Consider the following 15489-nt stretch of genomic DNA (forward strand, 5'->3'; position numbering starts at 1 on the left):
ATGTGCATGATTTTGGCATCTCTGTCTCACAGCAATCTACAGGGCTCGTTTCTGCCAGTAAAACATCTTAAGGCCACCATCAGCTCAGACTAACACACAGCTCTTGAACACGTACTCTTTAGTCCAGGGTGCTGTCACAGGAACAGCCTCCACCTGTTACCTACCCTTCAAAGCAAAGCAACAGTCCAGTCCTTAAAGGCTCCAATCCTGCAGCTATTGCTTACAGCCTCTGACTTCAGCCAGCCGTGGGCTCAGGCAGTAGCTGCAGACTGGAACCTTTAGTGCACGTCTTGGTGATCTTCTGGGAAATGCTCATTAGGATGCTTCCTTTGCAGATTCCCTGCAGGCCAGTGCTTTGGGTTGGAGAATGGGGCAGAGAAGCACGGTTAAACAGGCTGAGACTGGCAAGTTTGTGGCCATGTGCAAAGCATGACGAAGCATGCTTGACGTCAGCAGTACAAGAGCTCAGCAGGGGTCCCTATGCTCTACTCAGCATTTGTGAGACCACAGCTGGAGTACTGCATCCAGTTCTGGGAGCTGCACTTTAACAAGGACGTGGTAAAGCTTGAGAGAGTCCAGAGAAGGACCACCCATATGATCAGAGACTTGCACGGCAACCCATACGAGGAAAGGCTGAGGGATCTGGGACTCTTCAGCCTGAGGAAAAGAAAGCTGACAGAGGACCTGGTAGCAGCCTAACACTACACCAGAGGCATACATTATGGGCCTGGTGAGCAAGTGATCACCAGGGCACCCATGGGGAAAACCAGGAGTAATGGTCACAAACTACTGGAAGACTGTTTCAGGCTCAATGTTAGGAAAAACTACTTCACAGTCAGAGTGTCCAGACTGTGAAATAGTCCACAGGTGATGCTATCACCTACCCTGGAAATCTTCAAGAGAAGACTGGACAGTCACCTGTTGTCTTTCCTGCTTGGTGCAGGGTGCTGGACCCAATGATCTTATGAGGTCCCTTCCAGCCTTACAGTCTATGAATCTGTGGTACCAGTTGCAGAACTCATAGTAGAAAGCTTCACAGATACAGAGCTGTGAAGAACAGGAAGATGGGGAAGGGATGCAGAGCAGGACTCACTCAACACAGGATGGCCTGATTACCTCTGGGGATGAATCAGGGTGGGGTAGTGAAGGAGGCTGTTGTCTAAAGGATCCCAACTCTGTTGTTGAGTCTGAAGTAGAGGATGGTGGAACAAAAAAGGATGGTCCCACAGTCTGGGCAGCTGAATACTGTCCTGGAAAACTAGATCCTACCTCTGCCAGAGGTCTGACCCGAGGCTGGACAAATCACTCAGACCGGAGGGTTCACCTGACCAGTGCTGAGCACTCAGCTCTGCAGATGCTCAGAACTGACAGTGCTAAGCACTGAATAATCAGGCCCCCAGTCCTTTGAGCACTTTGGAGCTCTTGGTCAGAAGAGCTGCTCTCACCGCTGAAAGCAACTGGCCTAATTTTAGGTGATACTGCAGTGATATTGGCTTTAACTTCTCTGCCTCATTCCCCTGTTGCTTAAATAGGGATGATGCTCCATGCCCCTCAGAGGGGTGTTCTGAAGATCAGTTCATCAAAGCACATAAAGGAGTAAAAAGCTGTGCTGTGCCACAAAACTTCCTTCGAGGCAGGCCTCGTGCGTTTCCTGTAGGATGCGCACAGCATGCAGTAAAGAATTCAGGGAGCCACACAGTGAAGCAGGAGGACGAGGAGAAACACTGAATAGCTACTCCTCTGGCTAGTACTTTCCATTTTAACAGAGTACAAGGATAATGTGCTGCCACTGCCTATACTCAAATGCCCACACTAGAAACCTATGCACCAGGAGGCCAAATTAACACTGACCAGACGACCATAATGCTGGCATTTCACAGCTTGCATGTGATGTTATTTTAATAGCTGTTTTGGCAGCTCTCTATTTTTTAAACGTCTCTGCACATGGGGTTACTGCATTGGCCCATCAGAGGGCGGTGCAGGACTGTGTGCATGGATTGTGGCTGACTTCCACTTACCTATTAAGAGCCAGTGGTTCCTCCAGTAGTTGAGTTTGTTCTTTTCTTTCAAACCTGCTGAAAACTTGAGATCTGTACTGGGAGTGATAACACATTCTCCATTGTCTTCAATAGTGACCCCTTCTGTTTTGGGACTCTCTAGAAGAGGTATGGCACTGCCACGAGGCTAAAAAGACAAGAGTTTTTTTCAGTTAAAAGAGGATTGCTACAAACACTTAGAAATGCAGCTCAGCAAGATCCCTGGTTTAGAGAGCCCAGACAAACACAGGATATGAGACATAATTTAGCTGTCTTATTCAACAAGCCACAAATTTCCTTTCAAAAGCACATACAATGTTTAAATGAAAACACTGCAAATGAAGGAAGCCCTACACTTGTTTGGCGTCTGCTCCCTGGAGCAGGGCATTCAAACTACATGGTCAGAGAACATTAGCAAGCAACAAATTGCGTGTTGGCAGAGAAGTGACTGCAGGCAAACACGGCAGCCATTATACCCTCAAGCACAGCTCACACGGCCATGGACATTAGACCCTGTGTGATTCAGGGAAGGACTGTTGCCCACTTCTCTTTATTTAGAAAGGTGAAATGGGATCTTTATTTCCCACCTAGAGAGCCAGCAAACAAGACCTGGGCTTAACATCTCACCCAATGGCCAGTGCTTTCAGAAGTGAGAGCAGAAGTAGCAACTTCAACACAATTAACCACGATGCACTGTCAGCAGCAGGTGCAAGCAGCTACGATGTGGAACACAAACTCACGATGCCTGGTGTATATGCAAGAGGATTTCCACTGCAGCTAAGCCAGACTGACGCACTTTCTGAACAGCTTTTAATAATGGTTGTTTATGGCATTCAAAACTGTTCTTGAAATAAGATCATACATATTCACTGAGGCTAGCTGTTTGTTGTTTCAACATGCTTTCCTTACTGGTCATGGGTTCCTTGATTAGCAGACTATTATAATAATGTTAAAAGTCCAGGATGTTCAAGCCTCTGCAGAACCCTCAGGGCTGTATTCTCTTCTTTTTAAGCTAAGATTTTAGCCCTTAAGGCTCTGAAGACCCATTTGCAAATACAAAACAAGTGTAATCAATTCAGCCCCTGCACAATGCTCTTATCCCTTGGTTAAGGGGAGATTTACAGAACCCTTGCATGGCTTACACAGGAATACATAGCATGGCTTATCAAAACAAGACACTGTGTCACAAACAATACATGAGGCTAACAAAATCACTCAATACATATTCTTTATGTATTATGGCTCTGTCTCAGTTGGATGACTTTATAAAGCGTTTATTTTAAAATAAAAAATCACTACATATATTTGAAAAAAAGTGTGGGTTTTTCCAGCTGAATCTGTGACACATTCTTTGCCGTGGCAGAGCTATGATTTCTCTAATATTTTGGGAGGACACACTACCAGCCCTTATAACAACTAGAGGTGAGCCAGGATCCCTTAAGCCTTAAAGAAGGTGGAATGAATGGTAATCTTTATGGTATGGTACAGGACAATACCTAATGCTAGTAGAAGCCTATTCATAGCATGCCATCAAAGTCCTTACCACAATAGTCACTCCTTCATGTACCATAGATGGGGATGCATACAAGCTGGTTGAGTACTTCCCAACATAGAGTGTTGGCCTAGAAGAACAATACAAGTTAGGGAGAAATCTCCAAATGGTTGTTTCACCATATGAGTTACAATCTTGGTCATACACTTTTTTATAGAGTATTAACATTTGAGGTACCAGAAAAAGCAGCATTTATTTCTTCTTGGAAAGACCAGATGCATAAGCAGACAAGTGAACCATGGGCCTATCTAAATATTTAAATGATGAAACCCTATTTAAATGAATGCCTATCAATGTATTCCTTATCCAGCTGCTGATATTAACCAAAGGGAAATGGAAATGCAAGGTCTCTTATTGTAAGGGTCTAACCCTTTACTCTTTCAACAGATGAAATTCCTATCGACTTCAGCAGGCACTCTGAGTACAAAACTGCTTTGATACCAACATGTACGATTATTTTTGCCTCCCATTAGACAGTACAAGCTTATCAAACCCAATGCACAGAAACTGTTATACAGTAAAGGTTGTAATTCTATATTCTCTTTGCTTCTACTGTCTTGCCAACCATGAAATGCTAGCTATATTAACTAACAGTCTAGACGATTGTTAGTTAGCATCCTCAACACACTGTCAGATAGACTATGAGAATAATATCAATATTCACGCTCACATCAACTTGCTCTTGGTCTCTGTCTCCTTTGGGAAAGGATACTTCCACTTAGTGATGCGTCCAACCTCCCCAGACATGAATGTCAGGTAACGAAGGGTTTCTATCCCCACATTTGTGTGCATGATTTTCCGTAGACCTTCACGCTGCCAGATGTAAAAAGCTACCACAGGGGAAGCGTAATTCTGAATCCACAGTACATCCCCAGACTCACTGTCCACGGTCACTACCAGTCCATCTCCATTGGACACAAAGTGGGACATTTCTACAATGTGCAAATACAAGAGAGTTAGTCTGGGTTGCCTTTATATTCAGCAGCAACTACTTAAGTCAAATACAGTTCTATATTGAAAAAAGGTTTGCTTTTCAGTGGGAATGTCCACACTGCGATTAATGCTATTTGGCTTTACCGCACAATAAATTTACTGGACAGCAGACTAATTTACTGCACAGTGAACACTTGCATGTGTAGATGATGTTTCACTGCACAGTAGATTAGTCTACTGCACAGTAAAACGTCTCGTGTAGACACAGCCAGCGAGTCAGAGTTCTCAATTACCGTGCTACAAACACTTCTCTATCGCATCATTAGAAATAACAGCATGCTGTTGTAACAGCTTGCAGACAGGGCTGGATTAATGGATAGGCAAACCAGTCACATGTCTAGGGCCATGAGCTGTGGGGGGCCCTGGTCCTTCCCTCTGTGGCAGCAGCGTGAATGGTCCCATATACCTCCCTTCCCTTCCCCCACCCTGCACCAGCTTCACCGCCACGGCAGCTGCTTCCTAGCGGTGGCTCTGAGGTCTGCTCCCTGTGGGCAGCACTGCCAGGGTGGGGAGACAGGTCTCGACCAGCCCAGGGCACATGAGTTTGTTTGCCTAGGGCCCACTAAAGGGTTAATCCAGCCCTGCTTGCAGACCTCCCCTGTACATGCTGGGTGCATCTACACAAAATGCTTACTGCGCAGTAGCCTAATAACATTGCGCAGTAGCGTGCTGGTCAGCAAACATGCTAATTTACTGTGCAGTGTTATTAGGCTACTGCGTAGTAAATGGCACAAAAAAACTGCACCAGCTCCACTGCTTACTTAGTCCTGAACTGCTTGGTTAGTACTAAATGAAATGCACAGTAACTATGGTGCATTAATGAACGTGTAGATGCACCCACAGAGGAGCTAACATATACCATCCAATCACCAAATGCACGTTACAAGGAAATGCTCCTGCTTCACCAAGAGGCTGAGAAATTCTTCAGCGCTCTATTTAAGATGGCCAGATCCAGGAGACCCAGTTCAGCTATATGATGGACACAGGTGGGCCCTGCATCTTGCTGGCACAAACTGAATCTGCCATGTGCCATGCATTGATACAAGACAACACCCCAGTCATCTCTTTTACATTTTAACATATCAAAAAAAGAAAAGAATGGGACAGGGAAGATGCATATGCTGTCTATTACCAAGAAAATATCAGCTTGCTTTTACATTTACCTTGGAGTGTAACAGACAAGTGACAACAAGCAAAATGAGGTAGAGCTCTTACTGTATTTCACGTCTTCATCAGGCAGAGTGGCTGCATAATCAAAGTAGGTGGCGTTCCACCGGAGCTCCTTGTTTTTGGTGTCGTACATAGTGATTGTGTACTCTGTTAGAAAACACACATGATGTGAAGCAGAATCCTGCGAGAGAACACAACTCATCGGCTAGAATGGCACAAGAATGACCTTAACCTGCTTTTCCAGATTTTACAACACTTAAGGAATTTAAGGTAAAACCACTATCTGTCCTGCTGAAATGTATTGCTCCAAAGGAAGCTCAGAAAGCAAAAAGGAGAAGACCATGCTCCTGCGCATGCTGTCAGCACTTTGTCCTTCTGAGAAGATAACTGCTATCATAATCCTGTCTAATTCTTGTGTAAGGCACGCCAATCCCTGAGTGCATTACATGCTATAACTGGACTTTTGCAATAAAAGATCATTTAAAAATACTCATAAAGAAAATACTAACCTATAGATATCATGGGGGAAACACATTCCTTCTCACCAGAGGTACTTCCCTTATCTTGTTCCCTGACCTATTTCAATCTTTATTTAGAAGAGAGCATGTAGATCAGCTGTCTCCTCATATCCCTCAACTCTTTGGTTTATGAAAAACAAACGCTTCAGGAGCCATGAGTGCTCTCAGTTGCAAGGGCAATACACCAGTACCGCAAGAGAATATAAAAGCCAGTATGTTAGAGTCCGCTTTGGAAATCGCACAGGCTACAGGAGGAGACCACATTTAAGTCCCTCAGACAGCACTTTTCCATCACTATCTGGGAATGAGTCTTTCTGCTGTGCATAATTACGAGCCATCATTTCTAAAAGTTGTAAGAGATTAAGCCTAAAACCTGCCGCAAGGTTAGTCCTGAGGAAGCTATGCTGGCTTAAAAAGAAAGATGGGGAGGAGGGAGGAGTTTAAGTGTCAGGAAAAGTATCTAACCTGTTCGCCCAAGATACAGGAGAGATGTAGATGGACAAATGCTTTCTGCAAATGAAGAAGTTAAGGTTTGCTGTTTCTCTCCAGTCAGGAGGTCTACCACATACCAGATATCTTGCTTCTTACCTGAAAAACAGAATGTAAACAGTACAAAAGCCAGACTTTTAGGAAATGGGGTTTTTGACCTGAGAAAAAGTTCTGTTGTACACCTTCAGGTTCTGTTTTTTCATAATTCTTTTATGAATAAATTCTCAACACACTTTTAAGCAAAATAACCATTCACAACCAACCAACCCTCCTTTTACAATACTGACTGCTACAAGCATATGTGCTGCCCATTATGTACAGTAAAAGCTGCATTATCGGGCATTTTACCATCCGGGATTCTCTGGTATCTATCAGAGACACCATCTTGCTATACTATTTACTTTATTATTCCTTATATTGTAGTTAAAATATTTAGAGTTAAAATAGTTAAAATATTAAAAGTTGTTATATCATAGTTAAAATGTTATATTAAAAGTTATAATAATGTTATATTAAAATGTTATATTAAAAGTTGTTATATCATAGTTAAAATGAAGGTTTAGTTTCTCTTTGATTAAACAGCACCCCTCCATTCCCCATGGATGCTGGTTAGAGCTTTTACTGTATTTCTATAATTTATTATTTACAGTTATAAGTACTGTCATTGGCAACTACCAATTACCTGCTGCCCCATTTATACAACTATTAACAAGTCTAACTTTTACACAGGTTGTAACCAGATCTCTACTATAAGCATGATCGTGTAGCTAGGCTAAAGAACTGAACTATACAGGACCTTTACAAGTTACAGAACACAGTCCAGTCCTCTACACACTACAACTCTTAATATGTCAGACCTTGTATCTGCTGGCTCAATTATTATGGGAGTCAGGGGCAATGCGGAGGGGGTGGACGCAGGTCCATGTGCACCCCCTACGCGTGGCGGTGCACCCCCTGCAAAAAAGGTGCCTGCGGGTGGTCACCGCTTGCCACCCCACTGCCAGCACCAGCGGCAGCGTCTGCAGGCGGTCCCTGATCACCCTGGCTGATGCTGCCAGTGGCACCTGTGGGTGGTCACCGACCCATGGTCAGCACTCACCACCCCCTGCCTCCCGTTGCCAACAGTGCCAGTGACGTCTACAGGAGCTCCCGCTGCCGGGCTGCCGCTGCACTCCTGCTGCCAGCGGCACAGCCGTGCCCCCCACAGCTGCCAGGGGCATACACAGTTCATAATGGGAGTCTTTGCTGTCTGATACTGTAATATGTATAAGTATGTGAAAGTTTATGTGCAACTATACTGAATTAATTTCACATCTGTAATAGAAGTTATTTCGTTATCTGCAGTGATGCAGTAACTTTAAAAAATTGGTCTGAATGTCACGATTTGCAAATAGATTTTCTTCCAGAGTAATGGCACCTGTTTTTTATATCTATACACCATTAAGTTCTCTATGTATCAGATTCTCCGATATCAGAAAACGTTATGAGTAGCTATGTTGAAGAGTCACAGCTGAGATGTTTCCATGTGAGAGTGCTCAGTCTGTCTTGAGTTCTTTGCATTTTTCAGTTGCTGTTGGGGCTTCTGCAGTCCTCTAAATCACTGAATATATGGAGAGCTTAGCTACCACTTACCCATGTATAGGATCCCATCTGAACTGCGACAAGGTGATGCCTGTACCAGCTCAGGGATGGTGAATGGAAGTTTCTAGGAAAAAAAGGGCAAAAGTTGATTTTTACTTCCTGAATTGAGTGCGATTTTTCTCAGTTTTGGGGACAGTAGACCCCATTTGGTGGCTTCTCACTATCTTGTTATTATTTCTTTGTATCACTATAATTCACTAAAAATAATTCCACAAATACAGATTGCTTATCTGGGTGCATTAGGAAAAAGCTTGTCAGAAAAGATTTCTTTGGTTAAAAAAATTTCAAAACGTTGGAGAGTTCTAAAAGGAAGCTGTTGCAGTCGCCAGAAAAAGAAACTCATGGCAAGACAAACATTTTATCTGCATTTCATCACAAAGCAGTTTCAGTTAGTTAAATGTTCAGCTAACATCTGTAGATGGCTCGGTGACTACTTTGATATGGTTGATATTTTAACCTGATTATAAAAATCACCTATCAAAGTCAGCCCAGAATCCTTACTTCTGGTTTGGTTGGATTTCTTGACAGGATTATTAAGCATTTTGGGGGTTTTCCAGGCCATAAATGACTGTACTGTATGGATGCACGAACCTCCCAAGCTGCTTCTCGGAATACTATCTCTTGAGGGCCTCAGAAGGTATTATATCCTTATTATATTAGTAAGTGTTACAAAAATATCAAAAATGGGCCAAACAGATGTGTCTCTTGTTGATCTCCTCAAGATAACGATCCCAAGGAAGGCCAGAAATTTTGTCTCAAAGGAGTCTTCAGAGGAGTCTGACCCCCTCTGAAGCCAGCCAACAATGCAACAGGGGTGTTGTCATTCCAAGAATCTGTATCCAAAAATTGGCACCACCACTGCGCAGTGCTAATACAAACGAGCTTTTCCAAGAAATACATGTGTGTTCCTGTAAGCAGCACAAATTATACAAGAATTATACAAGAGTGTCAGAAAAGTGAGAATTTCCTCTGGTCACCAGCTCTATGCAGTCCGATTAGCAGAGGGGAGAATTTCCAAACCATACTTACAGTCAAGCCTTCATTATTCTTGCCACCAAGGGTATACAAACTGCCGTCGTTCGGGTCTGGAAGAAATGCCGGCCTAGGAATAACGTACCTCTTTTAAATAGTAAACCAACGGCTTGCACTTGCCAGCAAACAGAAAGGAACAATGCCCTTGGAAAAGGAGCCCTTTTGACATTGGCTTATTGACTGTATTATCAAGTTTTTGGAGACATGATCTATTAATTAGGCTTTTAAAGGACAGTAACAGTCAAAGAAAAGGTATTTCAGAACTGGCAGAGCGTGTAACCTACACTACTTGCCGTATTGTTCCTAGTCCAGCCGAGTCTGGGCTGACCTGCATACATACAATGCATAAAGCCATTTAGAGATCACAGTTCACACCTGACTTTGAGACTAGCCTGAACAGCTTATCTCAGACCCCACCCCCAAGCCCCCCTATGGCTAGTGCTCCTTTGCAAAAACCATCTTCTACTTTATAAGTTGCGGTTTTTACCCCGGGTACCTCAGAGCTGAAGCACGTATGAGACCAAATCAATTTTTTTCAAGTTGGACAGGAGCTGTAAGGCTGGAGTAGCCATGCAAAGCAAAGCAGCTCATTTTGCACGTGACAGCATCACTTGGAGCAAACGACTTTATTTTACTGGGACTGCCAATGAGCTCAAAAGTCAACGTTATGAATAGGTGAAGTATGATCTTCCGAGAGTGTTAACACTTTGAAGCAAGACTTATCTCCAGTACTACACAATGTAAGGCAAGCAGAAAAGGAAAGGAAGCCTAGAAAAGGAGCAAAAGTACCATCACTCAGTAAACGTGGAGGGGGAGGGGAAAAATCGCATCCATGTTTTCGTTTCACTTCAGTGGGAGAGCAACTGGGACCAGTGCGTCCGAGCAATATGTCTTGCATGGAATAGTGAGAGGAGTTGCTTTTCAGTGCCAGCTTGGGGGTACAGCACTTAGATATGCTGTTGCTTGGGTTCCCTCTGTTTGTTATGGCATATTAATAAAAATATTTAAAAATGGAGAATCTGGAGATAGTTTCCCACAAGTTCTGCTGTTTGCAAGGCAGCTCAGATCAGTAACTCCAGAACCAGCACAGCCAAGCTGCTCAGGCTCCAAACCTCAGCGTTTTGGAGAAAAATGGTAAGAGGGAAAGATGCTCCATCTACAAATTGGGGAAGTGGCATATCTGACTGTCCATTTAATATCTGCTTTTTAAACTGCCTCACATCTGCTTCCTTGGGGTATTTCATCCAAACCCTGCTTTGGAAAATATATGGGAGTGGGTATAAACTAAGCCAGACTTCATGCTGTCAGTGAAAAGCAAACCAAGCAATAAAAGGAATGAAACGTGCAGGGTGACTTACTCTTCCACGTGTACTGGCATTTGGAGCACAGGATCTGCACAAACAGAACAAGCAGTGTCAGTGTGCACGGTGCAATGGCATACCCTCACCCCAGCACACAAAGAGCCTGAGCCAGCCCAGCCTTTCCTGTTTTGCCAGCCAGGTGCATTCAAGGAAGCCAGGCAGGTGGAGCTATGACCGAAGTGGATTTGTACACAGCAGCTGATAGCCTGGATGGACCTCGCATTAAAAACAAGACGTGTTATTTGCTATGTCCCTCTATGGGGCAGCAGGGCAGTTTTACAGCTCCAAGTTACTTTCCTACTCAACCCCATCCACATGCCTCCGCTCCCAACTTGACCTCCCCTTCCCACAATGGGAGTGGACTTGGCAGCGCTGCACTGTATCTTGCACCTCATAGCCAGGCAAGGACAACTTCTCAGGGTACAAAAACCACCTCTGGTTTCACAGGCAAGTTCCCTAGTGACTGCTCATGGGCTGCCCAGGAGGAGGCTGTTCAATACTCCCAGGCAGCCACTGTGATAGGCCTTGGCAGTCCATTTTATTTAAACACTTGCTAATGCTACTTGGTATTTACAGGGGATATGGAGACAGAGGAGAATGTAAATCTTGTCTGAATGCAAGAAGGCTTGCCTGATGTCTCTTTCTTCTCTGTTTTATGATCACACCTGACTTTCTAGCTCACCAGGCCGGCAAGCATATGCCTTCTTAGCCAACCTCACACTCAATTTATGATGCAAGATGCAAGCTCCAAACCTGGTTCGCCCTCTACTGAAATCAGCAGGAACGCTGCCAAGGACTTAAACAAGGGCAAGATTGTGATCACAACCAGAAAGCTGCTTTCACGTTCTGCTCCATGCTGCTCTATGCCATACAATGGAGAAGAATTTAACATTAATCCAAAATGTCACAGAAAAGCCACAAACTGTAAACCAACCTTCATATCTGCCTGCAATACAAAGGATTCTCCAAAAATGTAAGGGAAAAATTAATGTAAATGATTTCCCCAGTGAAACTTTCCCAGGCATCCATTCTCAGCACTGCCAGCTCTCGCAAGTCTCACAATACCTAGCTTTTCTTCAGGGCCTGAATTCATGCAGTTACCTGAGAATTTCTACCCACCTTGCCAAAATGGTCGTTTCTAGCTTTCACAGCTGTAAACAAAAGCCTGACAACATGAACCATCTTAAAGGTTCACAGACTGCAAAGGCAAATAAAACAGTCTTGACATTTATTGTGAGAAAAATTCTTACGATTTTTAGGCCAACTTAATGCTATTTTGGGACCTGACTCCTGAGTTTTGAATGCTCAGGCTTGGTAAACCTGGTAGCAACACAACCCAGACATATCTCAGGTGGAAGACTGGCTCCTGCGTGCAGTGTCTGCGAGAGGCACAAGTACAAGGTACTACCCTTGTCTGGAAGTACTGTATACTTCCCAGCAGGTCCTTGCTCCTCACAGATACGAGCATTAAAATAAGAATGAGTAGAGGAAACAAAGGAAAGATGATCAGACAAGCTAATGCAATGAGTAACTTGTGTTTATTTTTTCCAACGAGTCCCCTCCACACATGTGCACAAACACAGTGATGCAAGAGCAGGGAAATGGGGACAGGGCACAAACATTCCTTACGAGAGACTCTGGACTGGGAAGCTGGCCCAGTTTGGGACAGTTCAAATGCAGAGCAGTATTAGCAGAGCTCTGCGAGATGAAGACAAGGCCAGCTGGTTTCTGGTCATCCGGGATATCGAGGGGATCCCTCCCTTATCTGTATATTGCATCATACACGCTGCTACATGACTAACAGAATCAAAGAGTTGGAAGGGATTTCAACAGTCACTGAGGTCCAACCCCCTGCACGAATCAGGAACGCTCAACCCTAACCCTAATGGCTAATGCCATTTTTATTTCCATCAGTTTTGTATATTTGATCAAATCAACAAAGCCAAAAATGGGTCAAAAAAACCCACAGCTGCCCAGCAGCATGCAGCTGCAAACAGGAGCAACCAGAAAATGCACTGGCAATATTAGAGACTGATAAGATATGAATAATAGCAGTCCTTCAACTTCTGTCTCTGATTTTTCCATGTCTTCTCTCACAATACACACCCTAGAGCAGCTTAGTTAAAATTGCAACTGGATCCAAGGTTCGGTTTCCTTTTCAAACCCTAAACATCGATGGTGCAGGTATCTCCTTCAAGCAGCAGATCAAATAATTTAGTTCAAAGCATGTAAATATTCTAGGAGAAACTCAGCTCACAAGTGAAAAGGCAGCACTTGGTGATGATATTCTGCATTGTTACAGATTTTGTCACTCAGGGAGGTCACAACCATGGCAGGATTCGGCCAGTGCTGCCTAGTCGTATTAGGATGATGCCGATTTTGATCAATCATTTGCTTGATAATAAAATACCATAGGTGTTCTGGGTAGTTGGAGCAATACTGGATAAGATCTAAGATTCATCACAGCTGCATGTGCTACAACAAAGATCCCAAAAGTAATGAGGCTTCAAAGGCCTTTGAAAGAAAGGAGCTACCCAAAGCCTGGTTCTGCCTCTTTCAACAGACTGGCCTGTTTAGTCATAGCTACATATTCCACCCAACTACAGATTACAACAAACCACAATAACTCATTTCCACCTTCTGGGTGGAGAAAACAGCCTGAAGCTTTGAGGGGAAGGAAAAGCATGCTACGTTATACCAGGCAGAGCTGCAACTTCAGTTCTCAGAGTCTGCTCCTCTTAGGTGTCCTGTGTTCTGCAAGATTTCCATCTAACACAACACGCAGCGGTGACTTACAAGATCAGCTCGTCACTGAAGAGGGGTCCGAGAAGCCTAGAAGGCTGGTTACAGAACGTGGCTCAGCTCGGGAAAGCAGGGCATGGCAACCTGCGGCCCAGAACCACTGGACCGGCCTTCAGATGTAGGGCTTCGATGGCATTTGGCAGCAGGCAGCTTCGCTTGTGGGCGCTCTCCCCATGCTGCCAGAGACAAGCAGTGGCCAGGTCCCAGCACTCGCCCACTTCTGTCTCGGGCCAATTCATTCTAGCCTGCAGTCAGAAAGGGTTACCTGTCCCTGATCTAAGGGTCCACAACAGTCAGGGTGAGAGAGAATAAAGGGAACCGGAGATGGGATGACCACAAACAGAGATATTTGTAATCATAATGGCCTCCTGGGAAGGGAAAAACTTTGGTATTTGGGGACATGACAGCACCATAAATCAGCAGAAAACAGAAAGTGCCTCTGCAAGTCAAACACTTGCCAAGCAACATACCAAGCAACTCTGCACGTTTTCTCGATGAACTGATTATATACAGAATTTTTTTTCATGTGGGAAGAAAAAAGCTGCCTTTAATGATTACCAACATAGACAGATTACATCAAATCTTCAACAACAGTGCTTGAACAGGCCTGCCTACAGCCTTTTCTCTGAACATCTCTTCCTCTGCTGATCACTAATCATGATAACCTGCACGCTTGGGTTTGAAATCGTAACCAGAGGTACACTTTGTTTTTAAGTCAAAACAACAAGCATGAAAAAACACTTTCTAGGCTAGTCCACACAAGGCCTTTGATGACAATTTCCTGCCTGAGCTGTTACTTGCAATCTTTTCAGACATTTTTAGTCTAAGGTTCTGACTATTCTCTAACTTAAATGAGAGTGAGTGAGTGGTAAACCTATTAAAGACAACAGCATAAAACTAATGATACCTGAATCAACCCCCTCATTTTCTAATTCAACTATTTGTTGACATATCTCTGCACATTCTCAAAGCTCAGGCCCAAGCTCACCTTTCATTTAAAAGTTGTTTTTATATCTTTAAAGGCAAAATCCACCGCTGCAGTTCCTTTAAACCTTGGTTCTAAAGACCTACTGTGTTCCACAAATGTATTAGCATGAGATGTACCAGTGATCACCCAGGAACACCGATCTGAACTGAAGAAACAGTCAAGCTTAGAGTCCATTTTCCACTGGGTGTTCCTGGTCTGTCTGTGCCCTTAGCCAAACCGCCAGTCATGCTATCCTCCAGAGCCCCTTCCCAAAAATTACATTTTGAATAGAAGAAATTCCATTATGAATGCATGGACTAACAGTCCTTGAATCCAGCCATCTTCTGGTGCAGGAGCATCATCCTCTTGGTATACACACTCTTTTCAGGTTCAAAGCGGAGCTCTGTATCCTGTCTATTGCCTAAGAAATCTTAAACCAGGAATATCCTCTCCTTTTATCAACCCAGATGAGAGAAAGAAATCCAGTGTTAAGAGATGCTGAGGAAGCTGTTAGCAAAATGTTGCTCATCAATTATTTGTTCTCTTTGCTCAAGAAAGGGAAGACCCTGGCAATACCAGAAATCTAATGAATGCTTTCTCGTTTTTCCTCTGAATCTTTCTGGGCATGTCTACATGTCACCATATGGCAATGTTAGTACTGCACCACGTTTTAGTACTTGCTTGGGGGAAGTACTAAAACACGGTGCGGTAGCCACCCATACTGCGGCATATGGGCGTTGCACAGTTAGATTCACTGGCTCCGTCACTGGTGATCATGTGTAGACCCACAAGATCACTATGTTGCCATAGCGTGTAGACATGCCCTCTTGAACGTCCCTAAAGGTGGGAAGAAAATCCTGTATTGCTATGAGAATAACGAACTCCATTCTTGTTTCAGACGCATTCTGACACAGATGACACGATTGCG

General features: G+C 43.9%; 1 protein-coding gene across 1 annotated transcript in view; it reads right to left on the reverse strand.

Moving 5' to 3' along the window:
* The window catches only part of ERN1 (endoplasmic reticulum to nucleus signaling 1), a 73998-nt gene that overhangs the window by 27235 nt on the left and 31274 nt on the right, over window positions 1-15489 (reverse strand). The window contains exons 3-10 of the mRNA XM_090059003.1: window positions 10790-10823; window positions 9429-9501; window positions 8391-8463; window positions 6735-6857; window positions 5797-5898; window positions 4259-4520; window positions 3580-3658; window positions 2019-2184 (exon numbers count right to left, since the gene is read on the reverse strand). Of these exons, the coding sequence (XP_089915129.1) occupies window positions 2019-2184; window positions 3580-3658; window positions 4259-4520; window positions 5797-5898; window positions 6735-6857; window positions 8391-8463; window positions 9429-9501; window positions 10790-10823 (912 nt within the window). The remainder of the gene's footprint in view (window positions 1-2018; window positions 2185-3579; window positions 3659-4258; window positions 4521-5796; window positions 5899-6734; window positions 6858-8390; window positions 8464-9428; window positions 9502-10789; window positions 10824-15489) is intronic.

This window comes from Crocodylus siamensis, chromosome 8 (genome assembly GCF_052110815.1).
Source record: "Crocodylus siamensis isolate JL-2025a chromosome 8, ASM5211081v1, whole genome shotgun sequence".
In the NCBI taxonomy this organism is placed as follows: domain Eukaryota; kingdom Metazoa; phylum Chordata; order Crocodylia; family Crocodylidae; genus Crocodylus; species Crocodylus siamensis.